The 16,219-nt window shown below is 48.3% G+C and overlaps 1 protein-coding gene across 2 annotated transcripts in view; it reads right to left on the reverse strand.

Annotated features, from left to right (window-relative positions):
- The window catches only part of Afap1l1 (actin filament associated protein 1 like 1), a 58,348-nt gene extending 42,710 nt beyond the window's left edge, over positions 1-15,638 (reverse strand). The window contains exon 1 of one of the 2 annotated variants that reach the window (XM_036205256.1): positions 15,535-15,638. In XM_036205256.1, the coding sequence (XP_036061149.1) occupies positions 15,535-15,550 (16 nt within the window). In that variant the 5' untranslated portion in view covers positions 15,551-15,638. Of the gene's footprint in view, positions 1-975; positions 1,019-15,534 lie in introns of those variants that run through there. The other variant, XM_036205257.1, reaches the window with a different exon arrangement.
- Between the last annotated feature and the right edge of the window lie 581 nt (positions 15,639-16,219).

Here is a 16,219-nt window from a genome sequence, read left to right on the forward strand (position 1 = left end):
TGTCTGTTTCCTCATGTACAGAGTGGAAATAATAAAACTGCTCTGAGTATCCAGTAGAGCACTGCATAGCAACCTCATGCTAACCAAGCTGAGCCTCATTATGATCTAAAGCCACCCCAAATTGTAAGACAAATAAACCATTCTCTCTGAGGCTTCTTCTTGTCAGATATCTAGTCACAATAACAAGGAAACTAATTCATAAAACTGGTACCAGGAGTGGGGTTATTATGTGATCAACCTAACTACATGGTTTGTTGACTTTTGGCTTGCCAGAGGAGTATGACAGAGCTGGGGACTGGAGAAGCCCCAGAATGCTGCAAACAGAGCTTAACGGGTCATTCTAGCGGAAGGAGGGAAGACAAAATGTGGAGAGAAATGAAGACAGCAGAAGCCCAACCCATGAGATCCCAAAGGGAAACAAGCACTCTTCATTGTCCGTGTCCCAAAGGAAAGATGGTGCTCTAAGCCCTGGAGGGAGAGCTGGAAGAGGTCAGGGTATGATGCAATGTGGGTTGGTTATTAAAGCCACAAGGAACTCATGGAGGAGTGGGAGGAGAGTGATTGGTCGGAAGTGGCTAGTTAGGACTGGGCAAACACTTCAGATGGAGCAGATACCTAAAATAAAGTCACCTTGCTGTGAAGAGTAGAGCCTAGAAAGCCCCATAAAACTCCCATTTCAGGAGGAGTGAAAGGGGCAGAGCTCCAAGTCCAATGGCTAAGTGACGTTCTAAGTGCCTGTGATCACTGGATACTTTTTTTTTGTACCCTCTCTTGAGGTCTCCTAGGGAGGAAGTCTTGGGGGTGTGGACCAGAGCCAACTTCGCAGCAACCCAAGACACATCAGAAGGGGAAGGGAAGTAGGTAGGGAAACAGACTCCCAATCTAGCAGATAGTCCAAAGGGTCCTTCTACGCTCACCCTGAGCATCGCATCCCACCCAGACAATCTACCTCACCAGCGGTGATCGCTTGCTTACTCAGCACCATGGTCCATGATAACAAGACTTCCCAGCTGCTTGATGGGTGCCTGTCCCCGTCTGGCCACTGTTCCTATGTTCCCTTCGGAGTGATCTCAGAAAACAGAGGTTCACTGAGGGATGTCAGCTGCACCGCTGGCTGGGGAGAGGATGGAAAACCCATTTGATTCTGGGTGCTTCTCATTGTGGTATTGTGTTCCCCGAAAAATTGTGCAGGCCAATAAACTTATCTGGGGTCAGAGAACAGGACGGCCACAATATTAAACGTGAGGATAGGCAGTGGTAGCACATGCCTTTAATCCTAGCATTCCAGAGACAGAAATCCCTGGGGATCTCTGTGAGTTCAAGACCACATTGGGTACAGCCAACCACGGTGACACACGCCTTTAATCCCAGGGAGTGACGGCAGGAAGTAGAAAGATATATAAGGCGTGAAGACATGAAACTAGAAGCATTTTGGCTGGTTAAGCTTTTAGGCTTTTGAGCAGCACAGTTCAGCTGAGATTCATTTGGATGAGGACTCAGAAGCTTCCAGTCTGAGGAAACAAGCATTCATCCCAGCATTCACCCAATAACTGGCCTCAGGTTTGTTTTTATTAATAAGACCTTCTAACAATTCTGCTACGGCTCATCACAGTCCACAGTGTACCCACAATTCACGGTGCTGACTCTAGTCTTTCCCCAAGGCATCTTGGGCAGCTGCTTCTCACTTTAGTCCAGACAGCTGGAAATTTCTTCTATATGGTGAACCTAATATTATGGTCTTGACAACAACCCACCACCCAAGGAGCGCTCTGTTCCAGGCTCCCCACCTTCCCAGGAGCCCGTCCATCCTCGGATAGAATGTTTTAAAAGGATCCGCTGGTCCCTCTCCAGGTGTACCTGCTGTTCCGCACTGCTGTGCTATATGCCACGCCAATGTGGCACACACTAAGTGAAACATTGTTGCTGCCCTCATGGGCTCAGAGCTTAGTGGAGGAGGACATGAGATAACTCTGTTCTGCAACTGACAGCAGGGTGACCTTACCTGTCCAGGAAGGCAAAAATATGCCTTTAAAACAACTCTCACAGGATGGTGTTGGCTAAGGCAGAAGAGTTTTTAGATCAAGGCCACCACCCTGGGCTACCCGATATGAGTGTGTGTGTGTATATGATGAGCATGTGTGTGTGTGTGTGTGTGTGTGTGTGTGTGTGTGTGTGTATGATGAGTGTGTGTGTGTGTATGAGAGCATGTGTGTATATGATGAGTGTGTGTGATGTGTGTGTGCACGATGTGTATGTGTATGAGTGCATGTGTGTATATGATGAGCATGTGTGTGTGTGTGTGTGTATGAGTGCATGTGTGTATATGATGAGTGTGTGTGTGTGTGTATGAGAGCATGTGTGTATATGATGAGTGTGTGTGATGTGTGTGTGCACGATGTGTATGTGTATGAGTGCATGTGTGTATATGATGAGCATGTGTGTGTGTGTATGAGTGCATGTGTGTATATGATGAGTGTGTGTGATGTGTGTGTGCACGATGTGTATGTGTATGAGTGCATGTGTGTATATGATGAGTGTGTGTGTGTGTATGAGAGCATGTGTGTATATGATGAGTGTGTGTGATGTGTGTGTGCACGATGTGTATGTGTATGAGTGCATGTGTGTATATGATGAGCGTGTGTGTGTGTGTGTGTGTGTATGAGTGCATGTGTGTATATGATGAGTGTGTGTGATGTGTGTGTGCACGATGTGTATGTGTATGAGTGCATGTGTGTATATGATGAGCATGTGTGTGTGTGTATGATGAGTGTGTGTGATGTGTGTGTGCACGATGTGTATGTGTATGAGTGCATGTGTGTATATGATGAGTATATGTGTGTGTATATGATGAGTGTGTGTGTTTATGTGTGTGTGTATGATGTGTGTGTGTGTATGTGTGTGTGTGTGATGGGTGTATTTGAATATGGACATGCACATGCCATGACACATGAGTTGCGGTCAGAAGACAACGTTCAGGTATCAGCCCTCTCCTTCTACCATCGTTTCCAGGGATCAAATCCAGTTAAATGTTGGTTAGGTCAGAGGATGAGCAGGGACCATCAGGAAAGTGGGGGAGACTTGAAGCAGTAATGAGGGGGTGACCTGGTTTGTGTGCAGTGCTCTGGATCCGCATAGCACTATCGTGATCATTTCCATTTTGCAGATGAGGAAAGAGACACACAGATGTTAAATATCTTGCCTGAGGTCACGCAGCTTCTAGGCGGAGATGGCTGGAACACAGGTCAGGAAGAGGACCCATCATAAGCAAACAACACTGGGAGGTGTCTCAGATATTAAAAACGAGGTTAGACAAAAGCTTGTATCCCCAGCTCTGGGGAAGCAGAGACAGCGGGTTCCTGGGTTCACGGGCTACCAGCCTAGCCTACTTGGCAAGTCCTGGGCCAATGAGAATCCCTATCTCAAGAAGATTCCTCCTGTGGTAGATGGGCACAAATACAGAGACCCACAACTGGACGGTGTACAGAGATTGAGAGACCTTGGAACACTTCAAGTGAGCTGTCTCCATCAGATCCCTCCCCTTAGTGCTCAGGAAACTCTGTGGAAGAGGCAGGAGACAGAACGATTGTAAGAGCCAGTAGGGATAGAGGACACCAAGAAAACAAGGTCTTCTAGCTCCTACACACATGCTCCTGCATACTCACAAAAGTAGTTCAGACGTAGTAAAAACAATAATCATTTAAATTCCACCAAAGAGAATGCATTAGTTACTCTTGGTGCTGCTTAACCTAATACCTGACCACAAGCAACTTAAGGGAGGGAGGGCTTATTTTGGTCCATAGTTTGAGGGGATACAGTCCATTATGGAGGCAGGAATGCAAAGTGAATGGTCACATTAGTCTGCCTACAAAATAAGTACCATTAGGACAATGCTGCCACATTTTGCTGCCAGCTCAAGATATAGCCTGGCCCGCTTGGGACCAAACTGCAGTAGCCTCTGTATACCTTGGAACCAAACTGTGGTAGCCTCTATATGCCTTTGTGGCTGAGTCGGAGAAAACTCTTTCCTAAGCAGTTGCTTTCCAGCAGGGAACCTCTTGGTGGTATTCTGAGTTCAGGTTCTTTCCTTTCAAATGCATTCCCAGGTGTACAGGTTGGAGCCTTGGACGGGTGAAGTCTCACCCCTGGGCACCTCTGCAATCGTCCTGGTGCAGAGACAGATACTCTAGAAATGTGAACCTCTGACCATTCAGCAGCTTATCAGCCTTGTCTGCAATCCTAAACTCAACTCCTTTCTTTTGCCCAACTGCACATTTTTTGATGTCTCCGCTGTTTCTGTCTTCTCTCTTTACAGACCTGAAGAACAGCAGTGAAGACTAACCACGATACCGCCTGAATGCTCCCATCTTGAAATTCCCTTCAGCAAATAAATTAACCATTACTTTGGAATTTAGCCTGACTCTAACAACGGTTCCAAGAGCATCTCTAATCCTGCTGTCTTCCTCCAGTGCCAATACAGGTTGTACATGAGCAAGAGCCCTGAAGGAATAGCAGAGAACTAGGGTGCCTCTCTTGCTTATTTTTATTTATTTTTGTTTTTTGAGACAGGGTTTCTCTGTGTAGTTTTGGTGCCTGTCCTGAATCTCGCTCTGTAGACCTCGAACTCAAAGAGATCCACCTGTCTGTGCCTCCGGAGGGCTGGGATTAAAGGTGTGCGGCACCACCACCCTGCACTCTCTTGTTAAGAAAGACAATCAGCTACAAACTGGATTCCAAGCTTCCCTTTGAAGAACTAAACCAGAACACTTTCTGTGCACAGAGCACTTTCCCATGCCTGCCTGGAGCCTCCTGAAGGCTTCAGTGGAAGAAACAGAGGATTAAAGGGAAGCAGGTACAGACAGGATCCCAAAGAGGTAACCAGACACCAGCAGGCAGCTAAGGCCCTTGACTCTGGGCTTATCTGTCGCTATAATTAGGCACATCACAAGCACAGCCTCCAAGAATAGGGACACACCCTGTTATAGACCCAAGTGTGTGTGTGTGTGTGTGTGTGTGTGTGTGTGTATGTGTGTGTGTGTGTGTGTGTGTGTGTAGGGAGGGCTCCTCTGTGAAGGCACTCTGGGCTCTGCTTACTTCTCAGATGCTCTGGGTTGCAGGCATGCAGTTTTGCTCGCTCCCCAGCACCTTCTGGGCCTTTCTCTCCTCTCTACTGCTCCCCCCACCTGAAATACCATCCACAGTGTTCCTGAGGGTCTTGGCTACAAAGTGTCCCTTGAGCCCTCTGGTCCTTTGCACATTCTCTTTGATGGACGCCGACCAGATATGATTTCGGGTCACAGGCAGGGCCTCACTTTGGAGCTTGCTCTCTTCAGAGCCACACCTGGCTGCTAGCTAGAGGCGAGGAAAAGCCATTAGTCTCTCTGGTTTCCTGGCACGGTCCCAGGAGATCGGTTTTCTTGGTTCAAGTGGAGCTAAAAAAAATCTTCCTCGGTTTCATATCAGCAGGATCTGCCCTCAGCACACCCTCCAACAAGAATGGGCAGGAAGGGTAAATATTTATTCTACAAATGAATGAATCTGATTCCATCTTCAAAAGAAAGCTTTTGTATAAATTATCATAATTTCTCCATCCTAAGATGCCACCGATTTGAAGATGTTTTTATCTACTGAATAACAGCCTTTTTAGAAAAGGGGGAAAATGAATAAATTAACATGTCAATTGTAACATACACTCTGAGGTTTTGGTTTTTTTTTAAGTCTTTGTACCAATGAAATAAAAAAATAAATAAATAAAGATTTAAAATGTATTTTCTTTTGGTTCTGGGTCTCTCAGTAAATAGGTTCTCAGACCCGACTCGGCCATGTTGATGTAAAAATTCACAGGTAGGTTTCCATACAGGTCCAGCAAAGCCTCAGATCTGACCCCTGGGGACTCAGGATCATGCACTGCCACCAACAGCAGGCTCTGCAGACAAGCCTGTCCCTTGAAGAGATGGGTCTGTGCTCTGCTTGGGACATCAGTGGTTCTCTGCAATGCCCCCTGTGGTCTCTGCCAAATGACCTTAGGGAAGCCACTGCCCTTGAACCTCAGGGCTGCAAGGTAAAACTAAGGGAGGATACATGGTTTCCATGTGTTCTTCTGGCAAAATCTATAGGGTTTGCTTGGCTTCCACAGGGGAAGGGGCTGTGCTGGGAGTAAGATGGGGGGGGGCTACTGTGCTCATTACTCCCATTTACCCAGGGTAACTCCATTGCTTAAAATTTTATGCCAATAATTTTGGGGCTAAAAGTAATTTGAGAAACAGAGGGAAATGGCCATTCCCATCTGAACACACCCCACCACAGCACTCCCTACAGGGTCTACACTCTCTCTACGCCCTTATCAAGAGTGAAGAAACCTTTGGGAAGGCCTAGATCAGTGGTTCTCAACCTTCCTAACCCTGTCACCCTTTAATATAGTCCCTTCCTCATGTTGTGGGGACCCCCAACCATAACATGACTTTCGTTGTTACTTCATAACTGTAATTTTGCTACTGTTACAAATTGTAATATAAGTATCTGATATGCGACCTTTGGGAAAGGGTCGTGACCTGCAGGTTGAACGGCTGGCCTAGCTGGTTCCTGTGTTTTAGCTCTGCAGGATGCACACGGTCTGTTCCAACTACTCAGCTGTGGCCGTGTACTGAGGAAGCCCATCGACAACACCTGAGGAACGGGCACAGTTCTTCATCAGTAACACTAATCAGTCTGCTCTTTGGCCCATGGCTTGAGGTCTACTGACTTCTGCACCCTAATAGAGTCATTGCACAGTAACCTGTCAGTCAGATGAAGACACGGAAGCCCAAGGTGACTGGAAGAGCCAGGGGCTGGTCCCCGTCTTTGTCTTCCAACAGTGCACTGGCTTCCTTACACATACCGCTCTCTTAGCCACCTCCCCTGCCTAAACAGCACCGTGGGTCTCTGGGAAGGACTCGATCTAGAGAATGGTGCCTGGCCAAGACAAGTGCTCTGCTGTTCTCTCACAGATCAGTTTTCCTCCTGGTTCTTAGAGGGCTATAAAAAGCCCCCTGGCCTGCCTCGTGGGCAGCAGGCTGCTGGTGAATTCCCCGAGCTGGAATGACTGCAATGTGGTGCCACATTCTGTCCCCACCATGGCCTGACAGCTGTGCCAGGGGGAAGAATCATGCCTGGCCAGCTCTGCACCTCTATTCCCCGCTACAGGCATCACAGGCATTCCGGAATGGAATTTTACATGGACGATGAACCCAGCCTGGGGCCTTCCTGGCTCAGCCTCCTTGGTGGCTTCTTTAATTCTAAACACCAGCTACAGTGGGAGGGTGGGGAAGGGGGAGACCTAACACCTCACAGAGCTATCCCTTCACTGACGGAGGGGGTCCCTCAGGATGGTTCAGACCTCCTTCTTTTAGTACCTGTCCCGCCCTACCTTGCAGTCTTTACCTAGTGAGCGCCACCCCCAACATTCATGCAGAGCAGAAGAGAACAATGCTAGAGACAAATGGGACAGCATGAGACCAAAGTTTTCGTATTGCCAAGCAAATGTCCAACCGAGCCCGGAGTCCACTGTGCCAGCTACCCATCTGACAGGCGATTAATACCAGAGAAACCATACAGAAACCCCCTCTCCCAATTAAACAGCAGAAGAACAAATAAAACCATTAATAAATGAACAAATGAGCCATAGTTCTCAAAAGAAGAAGGACAAATGGCCAGTAAGTCTATGAAAAAATATCCAACGCCTTGAGCCACCAAGGAAATGCAAAGCCATTCCATCTCAGCTCATTCATGGCCTGCAGCTCAGAAACAAATAATAAATGCTGGTGAGGAGGTGGGGAGAAAGGAACCCTAATACATTCCTGGGGGGTGGGTGGGATGTAAATTGATGCAGACACAATGGTGTAGGGGCTCTTCAAAAATCAAAAGCTAGAATCATCTGGCTAGACCCTTCCTGGGTACATGTCCAAAGACCTGTAAGTCCACATAACACAGAGATTCCTGCACACCATGTTTACTATGGCGCCAAGCTAAGAAATCAGCTCAAGTGACCATCAGTGAATGGCTGGGGGGTGGGGTGGGGAATGAGGTTATGTATGCACAATGGAGTTTTATTCAGCTACAAAAGCCAAAACTATGTCACCTTCAGGAAAGTGGATGGAACTGAAAATTATCATGTCGAATGAAGAAAGCCAGACTCATTAAGACAAATATATGTTTTCTCTCATCTGGACAATCTAGATTTAAAAAAGGTGGTGGTAGTGTATGCCTTTCATCCCAGCACTTGGGATGCAGAGGCAAGAGGATCTCTGAGTTCTAAGACATCCTGGTCTACGGAGTTCCAGGACAGCCAGGGCTACACAGAGAAACCCTGTCTTGAGAAACAAACAAACAAAAAGAAGAAACAACATAGAAGAGGAAATATTTGTGTCCCCCTCTTGCTGGGTAACTATGGGCATTTATGGTCATAGTACACTATATACATGCATGAAATGCCATAGTGAAGCCTCTTATTTTGTATGATAAACATATACTAATGAGAAAGGTTTAAAGGTAGGCAGAGCTGAGTAGATACACAGCCTTTTTAAGACTCAATATCTTCATCCGTAAGATGGGGATAATGATAGTATCTACACTGACTGGAATCATGGTGTGTGTTCAACATAAGTAGGATGTGACTACAAAAATTCAGCATTTGGAATACTGGTTAGAGCTTGAAGATATAATGCAGAATACAGTCCTAGACACTGGGATTCACACGTACATAGAAGACACATGCCAACGATAACTAGAATCATCTAAAAGCCCAGTCTCCTGGGGAGGGACTGGTAACTGAAAGTCTTAGGGGAACTCAACAGGGGAGGGGTATGTGGTAGAAGACCCCACAGGTAGGTGATACTGGACTTCAGACGCTTCACCTACGCTAGAAGAAGAATGGCACACCCGGGAGGCAGAGCCAGGCGGATCTCTGTGAGTTCGAGGCCAGCCTGGACTACAAAGTAAGATCCAGGAAAGGCGCAAAGCTATACACAGAAACCCTGTCTCGAAAAACAAAACAAAAACAAAAGAAACAAAACAAAACAAAACAAAACAAAAAAAGAGGAGAATGGTTGCTCTGTCCACGTCCTAGGGCTACTGCCACGGTTGGGAAGAGCCCCAGAAGAGAAACTCAAGGATGAAACGGAACCTGAAAAAGGACCCCAGAGTCAGTTCTGTCGGATCACATGGCTCCTTCCTGCCCAGTGCATCTCCCCCTCAGCCCAAAAACTGTTGTTAAGTCACAGGATACACGATGACCACCAGCACAGGGAGGTCTAGCCTTTGACTGAAGTTTTCCACAAATGCTCAGCATCCACAGGGCCAGGCTGAAGTGAATACCACTGGGGAGAAGTCAAATGCCTCTCTAAGTTGAAAAAAAATGTAGGGTAGAGTTAGGAGGAATTAGATATATTATGGGGTATATAATAAAAAAAACCCTGCATGGCTATTTATGTATTTCCTTTTAGGTTTTTTTGAGACAGGATCTCACTATGCAGCTCTGGTTGGCCTAGAGATCTATGCAGATCAGGCTGGCTCAAACTCACAGAGATCCACCTGCCTCTGCTGGGAGTAAAGGTGTGTGCCACCATACCCTGCTTGGTGATTTAAGAGTTAAAGAAAGAGAACTTGCAGCTTAAAGGAGTCTTGTCTACCTTGAGAAATAGGTCTGGACCCCAGAGCTCCACTTGGTTGAAACATGGGAAAGGCCTTTGACTACCTCTCACTTACCTAGGGTAGGGAATAGGAAATCCTGGAAGGTTGTGTGAGCAGGGTCAAAGGTCACAGCAGAGCAGTGTATGAGAACTGTGGCATTCACCAGTGAGAACAAGTTTACCTAAGGGCTTTGCAAAATGCAGACTCCCAGATTTCACCCCAGAACCCTTGATCAGCTCTCTGGAGCGTGTTTAAACTGGGCTCCACAGGGCATGATTTGGAGTCCAGGTAGATTAGGGAAGCACTACTTTAGACACATAGGGAGTGGTCCTTGAGGCGCACTGGAGAAGCCCACAGTAGAAACAGGAAGACCCTGTAGGCAGAACAGGATATAGGAGAAGCAGCCACCCAAGATCCATTTCCCAGTAACAGTCAACAGGATCTGGGGTCTGAGTGTACAAAGAGGAAGGCAAAGCAAACAACGTGTGATGATAACATCCATACTTCTGTCCCTCCAATCACGGCGTTGAAAATGACCACAGCCAGGGGCCCCTCGGAGCTGGATCATCCACTTGCTTTCATTTCTTCACCGTCTTGACAGACATTTCCTGGGCGACTACTAAGTGCAGAACATGGCGGGAGGAGCCGAAGAGGAGGCTACCAACAAGCTAGGAAAGGCCCGTGCTCAAAGAGCTCCCTACCAACAGCGCATGCCATGCCGCAGTTAACTGCAACCGTGGAAATGACCACCAGTGTGTCAGGCACATGGTGCTCTGAGCAGCCGCAGGCAGGCAGGCAGAGGCAGTGGGAAGGCTGGGAAACACGGCCCCGGGGAGGAAGAAATGTTTGCACAATGACTAGGGTGACAGGAGTGAGCCAGGGAAAGCATGGGATTATGCAGAACAGCAAGGAGTAAAACGGGCAGCGTGAGGAAGTGAGCTGTTGGAGGGAACAGGGAAAAGACAACAAAGGCCTGGTGGTGGAGGTGGTGGCAGCGGTGGCGGTGGTGGTAGTGGTGGTATGCTACAAGATGTCGGCTTAGAGTGAGAAACCAGAGTGGTTTAGGTCCACAGATTTTTTCTCCTTCCCCCTCTTTCCTTCTCTCTACATTTCATTTAGTGTGTGTGTGTGTGTGTGTGTGTGTGTGTGTGTGTGTGTGTGTGTGTGTATGTATGTGTGTGTGTACGAGAGAGGGGGGTCATGTACCACGGGGGGCGGGGGGGTCCACGTACCACACCAAACATACCCAGGTCAGAGAACAACTAGTGAGACAGTTCTCTCCTTCCACGTTGAGTTCTGAGGACCAAACTTAGGTAGCCAGGCGGGGTGGTACTGTCTCTATCCACTGAGCCACCCTACCAGCCCGCTAGTTTTAAATGACTGCTCTGAACTGCATCAGACCCTCTCCTCCCCAGAGTCCAACCTCATCCACTGATCCATAAATCCCAATAAAGGCTGTGCTGTGGCATGCAGCTAAATAAAAGAGGGGTGCTTTAAGTCAAAGGACACACACCTGGGAGCCCTGTTCTCTCCAGTGTGCAGGAAGGGGTTTATGGAACCCTCTGGAACATTAGGTGAAGGTGACAGTCGTCCTTAGCCTACACACTGGTTCAGGGCTATTTGCCCTCTGCCTCGTTGTGTGCCCAGGCAATACTTGTTTTACCTCTTTTTCATTTCTTTATGTTTTTGTTTGTTTGTAGTGCTCTTCCTGCCTCGGTTTCCTGAGTCTGGAATGCCAATCATTCCTCACCACACCCAGCTTCTGGCTTTGAACATTTCTTTTATCCGTGCACTTTTAAGTGGAGCCCACCTCAGCCTCTGGTGAACCTTTAAGAGAAACAAGCTTCTGGAAGCTGCTTCTACTGCCTCTCCTGTAGGGATGCTAGTCTGAGAATCGCTCTCACGTCAGCCACTGCAAATTTTGTCTTGTTCGCAAACACCCCCATTTCCTTTGACGGCTCTTCATATAGTTGTGTTTGCAACAACAACAACAAAAAGTCACAGGTGGGATCACCTGACATGGTGGGGAAGGATGTGAGTGCAGAACGTGAGCCCTCGGAGGTAAGCTGACTGACTAACAGTGAGCATTTGAGAACTCCTCATATATATATGTGTGTGTGTATATATGTCTATGACTGGGTTGTGTGAATCCTGCTTTGCTTATTCCAAGGCAGTTTGCTGTGTGAAGAGAAATCCCGCTTCCCACTTCCCAGCTTTGTTCCTATTCGCTATGTGGAGGTTGGATGGTATAATTGTGTCAGAGAACATGCACAGGGCAACTGAGACAGAAGACTGGGAATCTAGTCTTATTTTAGGGTTTGGCTGTTCCCTTGCCACCGTGGAGGCAGTTAGCAGTATGCTTAAAAATCAAGGCTGTACTATTCGTAATAGCCAGAACCTGGAAACAACCTAGATGCCCGTCAACTGAAGAATGGATTAAGAAAATGCGGTACATATACACAATGGAGTACTACTCAGCAGAGAAAAACAATGACAGCATGAAATTTGCAGGCAAATGGATGGAACTAGAAAATATCATCCTGAGTGAGGTAACCCAGACTCAGAAGGACAAACATCGTATGTACTCACTCATAAGTGGATACTAGATATAAAGCAAAGAACAATCAGACTGCAACCCACAGAACCAGGGAGGCTATATAGCAGGGGGGACCCTAGGATGACTGTGGCTTATAATAAGTTTTGGTTTTACTCAATTACTTGGCAAGCCTCAATGAAACATTTCACTATTAGAATAAGAATTTATACTGTATCAAGCTGATAATAGAAAAATAAATAAATAAATGAAAATGAAAAAAAAAAATCAAGGCTGTGTTTAAACCTTGCTCTTGCTCTGTGTATTACACAGAAAATGACTGCAAATTAATGTCAATGGCTGTTGTGGACTGACTTCTGTCTCCTGTCCACCACTACCTTCTACCCATTCATAGATTAAAGCCCTAAGTCCCATGTGATTGCATTTAGAGCCAGGGCCTTGAGGGGGTAGCTGAGGTCAAATGTCATGAGAGCGGGGACTGAGTCTGGTGGGGCTGGAGTCCATCTAAGAAGAGGAAGACCATAGAGAAGAGGTGTGTGAAATACAGAAAGAAAACCAAAGCCAGGAAAAGACCTCGCCTGAGGTTAACCTTGATCCTGGGCTACCAGCCTGGAGAGCGGAGAGAAAAAGAGATCTCTGTTATTAAAGAGACCTGGGTTTTGGGATTGCGCCACAGCCTGCTTTCCTGAGAGGGGATAACCTCTGACCCGTGAGCTGTTCAAGGGTGAAAACAATGTGAAAAACTGAACAGGGAGCCTAGTGTAAGAGGTGATTTCAGCTGTGATGGCGGCAAATACTGAACAGTGTCCTGGTCTAAGGTGACCCTAGCCTGCTCAAGGTCACCCTACCCTGAGGTGGTTGGTGGGAGAGGCTAAAATGAGACCTGCCTTTTTAAAACTTTGCTTGACATGTTGGGGGGCGGGGTTGGTGTGCACATCCACCTGAGGACAGGGTCACAACAAGGAAGGCTCTGCCTTCCTTTGTTTCCTGTTGCTATAGCAAAATACCCTGACAAAAGCAATTTAGGGGAAGAGAGGGTTTATTTCATCTCTCAATTCCGGGTGACAGCCCATTACTCCAGAAAAGGTGGCAGGGACTCAAGCAGCAAGCAAGTCACATCCACAGTCACGAGCAGAGAGAGAAAGCATGTACTCCGGTGCTCAGCTCATCTTCTCCCTTTCTAAACAGTCCACACCACAAATCTAGGGGACGGTACTGCCCCCGTACTGCCCCCCTTTTAGGTTGGGTGGCCCCACATCAATTTACATAATCAAGGGAAACCCCCCCCCCCCCCCAAAGGCGTGCCCAGAGGCCAACCTAATCCAGACAATCCCTCATTGAGACTCTCTTCCCAGGTATTTCTAGAATGTGTCAAGTTGATAAAGCCGGCCATCCCAGTCCGCTAACATCATTTCTGAACCCTTATACTTTATCTGAAAGACACAGACAGGTTTTGCACTCTGATCCACAATCCGGCCATATTTGCTTTCACCACAGTATTTGAAACTGTTTATCAAGGTGGGAAATGAAGGCGAATTGGTCTTGTGCACCCCCGCCACATACTACTTTACTAGAAGGGGTGACATGGCCTCTAGCACGTCACAGAAGAGCTCTGTTGTGAGAACTGTGCAGGAGTCTTTTAAAAATGGACATTATGTCGGGCGGTGGTGGCGCACGCCTTTAATCCCAGCACTCGGGAAGCAGAGCCAGGTGGATCTCTGTGAGTCTACCAAGTGAGATCCAGGAAAGGCACAAAGCTACACAGAGAAATCCTGTCTCAAAAAACCAAAAAAAAAAAAAAAAAAAAAGACATTATGACAAATTAACTTGAGATGTACAAGAAGCATGCTTCATCTCACTTGATAAGCCACTTTGGGCAGTTCCCATCATGCGCCAGACGCGTTCTCACAAGCTCTGTTTCCTGGCTTCTGGAAGCTTACTTCTGGTCAAGGGAGCAAGATCCAGGAAGCAGACACCACAGCACTAACCAGACCTGCGGACTTAAGTCTGGAGGCTGCATTTTGAAGTGGCCACATTGATTACAAACATTCAAACCTTAGTTCTCCATGTAGATTTTGGTACTGGGAACCAGACAGGATGGTATGTGACATCCGAAGATGATCCTTGCTTTAGATGTGATGTTGGGGCACTGGAGGAGAGCGGAAGGAATGAGAAATGCCTATTCTGTTTTTCTGTCCTCATGGGTGGGTGTACCCTTGTCCAGACGTCAGCCAACAGGTGAAAGCCGCCTTCAAACCATGCCTCAGTCTTGAAGAACTACGTGTAAGCCCTTCCTTCCTCTCATATCTGCCTGCTCTCCAAAGATCCTGAAGGCGCAGGTGGGTGCTGAATTTTGTGTTGGAGAGGGGTGGTGAAGAGGATAGGGTGGCGGCTCCTCTAAGGCTCTCTGAACTTACACAGGGTGGAGAAAGGTTACCCTGCACACCTGCTCAAGCACTCATCCTAGCCCAAACACTTCCTTTTGCCCCTGGGGCCTCAGCGGAGCAAGCAGGGGGCGGGTAGTTAAGATGATGGTTGGAAGGGAGAGGAATTTTCCATTAACAGCAACAACAATAGAAACTGCTTCTGGTAAAAAGACACAACACTCAGTTCGCTCAGTGCCTCCACACCTGTGATCTCAGGATTCTAGAGCTGCCGGCGGGCGGGCGGCGGGACTCAGGCCTTTGACACTAACCCCCATGCTCAAGTAGACACACTGTCGCCGCAGCAATCTCCTAACCTTTTACTAAAATGTGCGCTGTTCCCACCCTAAGGCCCCAGGAAGCTTTTATCTTTGCCCGGGCAGTCCTAACTGCATTAGTCCTCAGGACTCCAAAACGTCCACTAAACACACACAGAGGCGCGGAAGCGTGCTCACGCAGCCCCGCCTTCTCCCAAAGCAGCTGCAAACTTCGGGTCTCTTGGGGCTTCTCCTTTGGCTTCTCCCAGGGCGCACAGTGGGAGCCGCATGAGCGACTGTTCTAGAAGTGTAACCTGTACCCGTATTCCACCCTCTCCCTGCGTGTGGCGAGGAGTGGGTAGCTCGCTGACTTCAAGAATCCTTGGGGAACCTTTCATAAAGTTAGGAAACAGTGTTCAAACGCACCGATTTCCCACCCATGAGGGGACTCAGACCTAAGAGCCACGAGGGGCTCACACTCACGGATTGCTCCTGTTGCAGGAGGCACCTGTGCCCAAGTGTCTGGTGCCTCGCACGCCAAGTCCCATCTACCACCTCCACCCCCTCCTTCTCAGCTCCTCTCCGGCCTCGGATCTCCCAGGTCCCTTTTCCCGACCTCCGCGGGGGTGCCACTTACCCCGGCCTCGGTCCATGGCGCCGGCGGGGATCCCGGGGCGCCCAAGCTAGGGCGCAGCGGCTGCCGCACGGGCGGCTTGCGCTCTTGGGGCTGCCCCGGCGGCGAGCTCGTCCCCTCCCCCCAACAGGATGCTCGCAGGACGCCCCCGCCCCGCCCTGCGCGCTCCCGGAATAGACCCGAGCACGCCTCGCCCCCCTACGCCGCCGGTGTCCCGGTCCCGCACTGGCCAGCGCCACGCCCTGCTTTCCGCCGCCCTCCTGCTGGGCTAGCAGGGCCAGCCTCACTGACCACACGCTTTGGTGCGGTGCCCGGGTGGCCGATCTGCCTGGACCACTCAGTTTTGCTTGCCCTTCGCTAAGGACAGGGAAGCTAACCACTTCACTCTCCAGTCAGGCTGCCTCTGGGGACTGTGTTGCATTCCTCCTTAGGCCCACCTTTTTGACTTTATTATCTCCACTCCCAGAAGTTCTTTCCTGAGCACTTTCCAGCCTAGATAGCCAGGCTGGTGAAAAGAAGACAAAGGAGCGAGAGAGGAGTGAGAAATAATAAACAAGGATATTCAAAAAGACAATCTTCCAGGAAAAGGAGAAACAGAAAAATGCTGAAAAGACAGGCAGTAGGCGGGGCTCACTTTCAATTTTCCGAGTTCCTAATGAACTAAAATGTGAAGAGATACCACAACAGT

Source organism: Onychomys torridus, chromosome 13, assembly GCF_903995425.1.
Source record: "Onychomys torridus chromosome 13, mOncTor1.1, whole genome shotgun sequence".
NCBI lineage: Eukaryota > Metazoa > Chordata > Mammalia > Rodentia > Cricetidae > Onychomys > Onychomys torridus.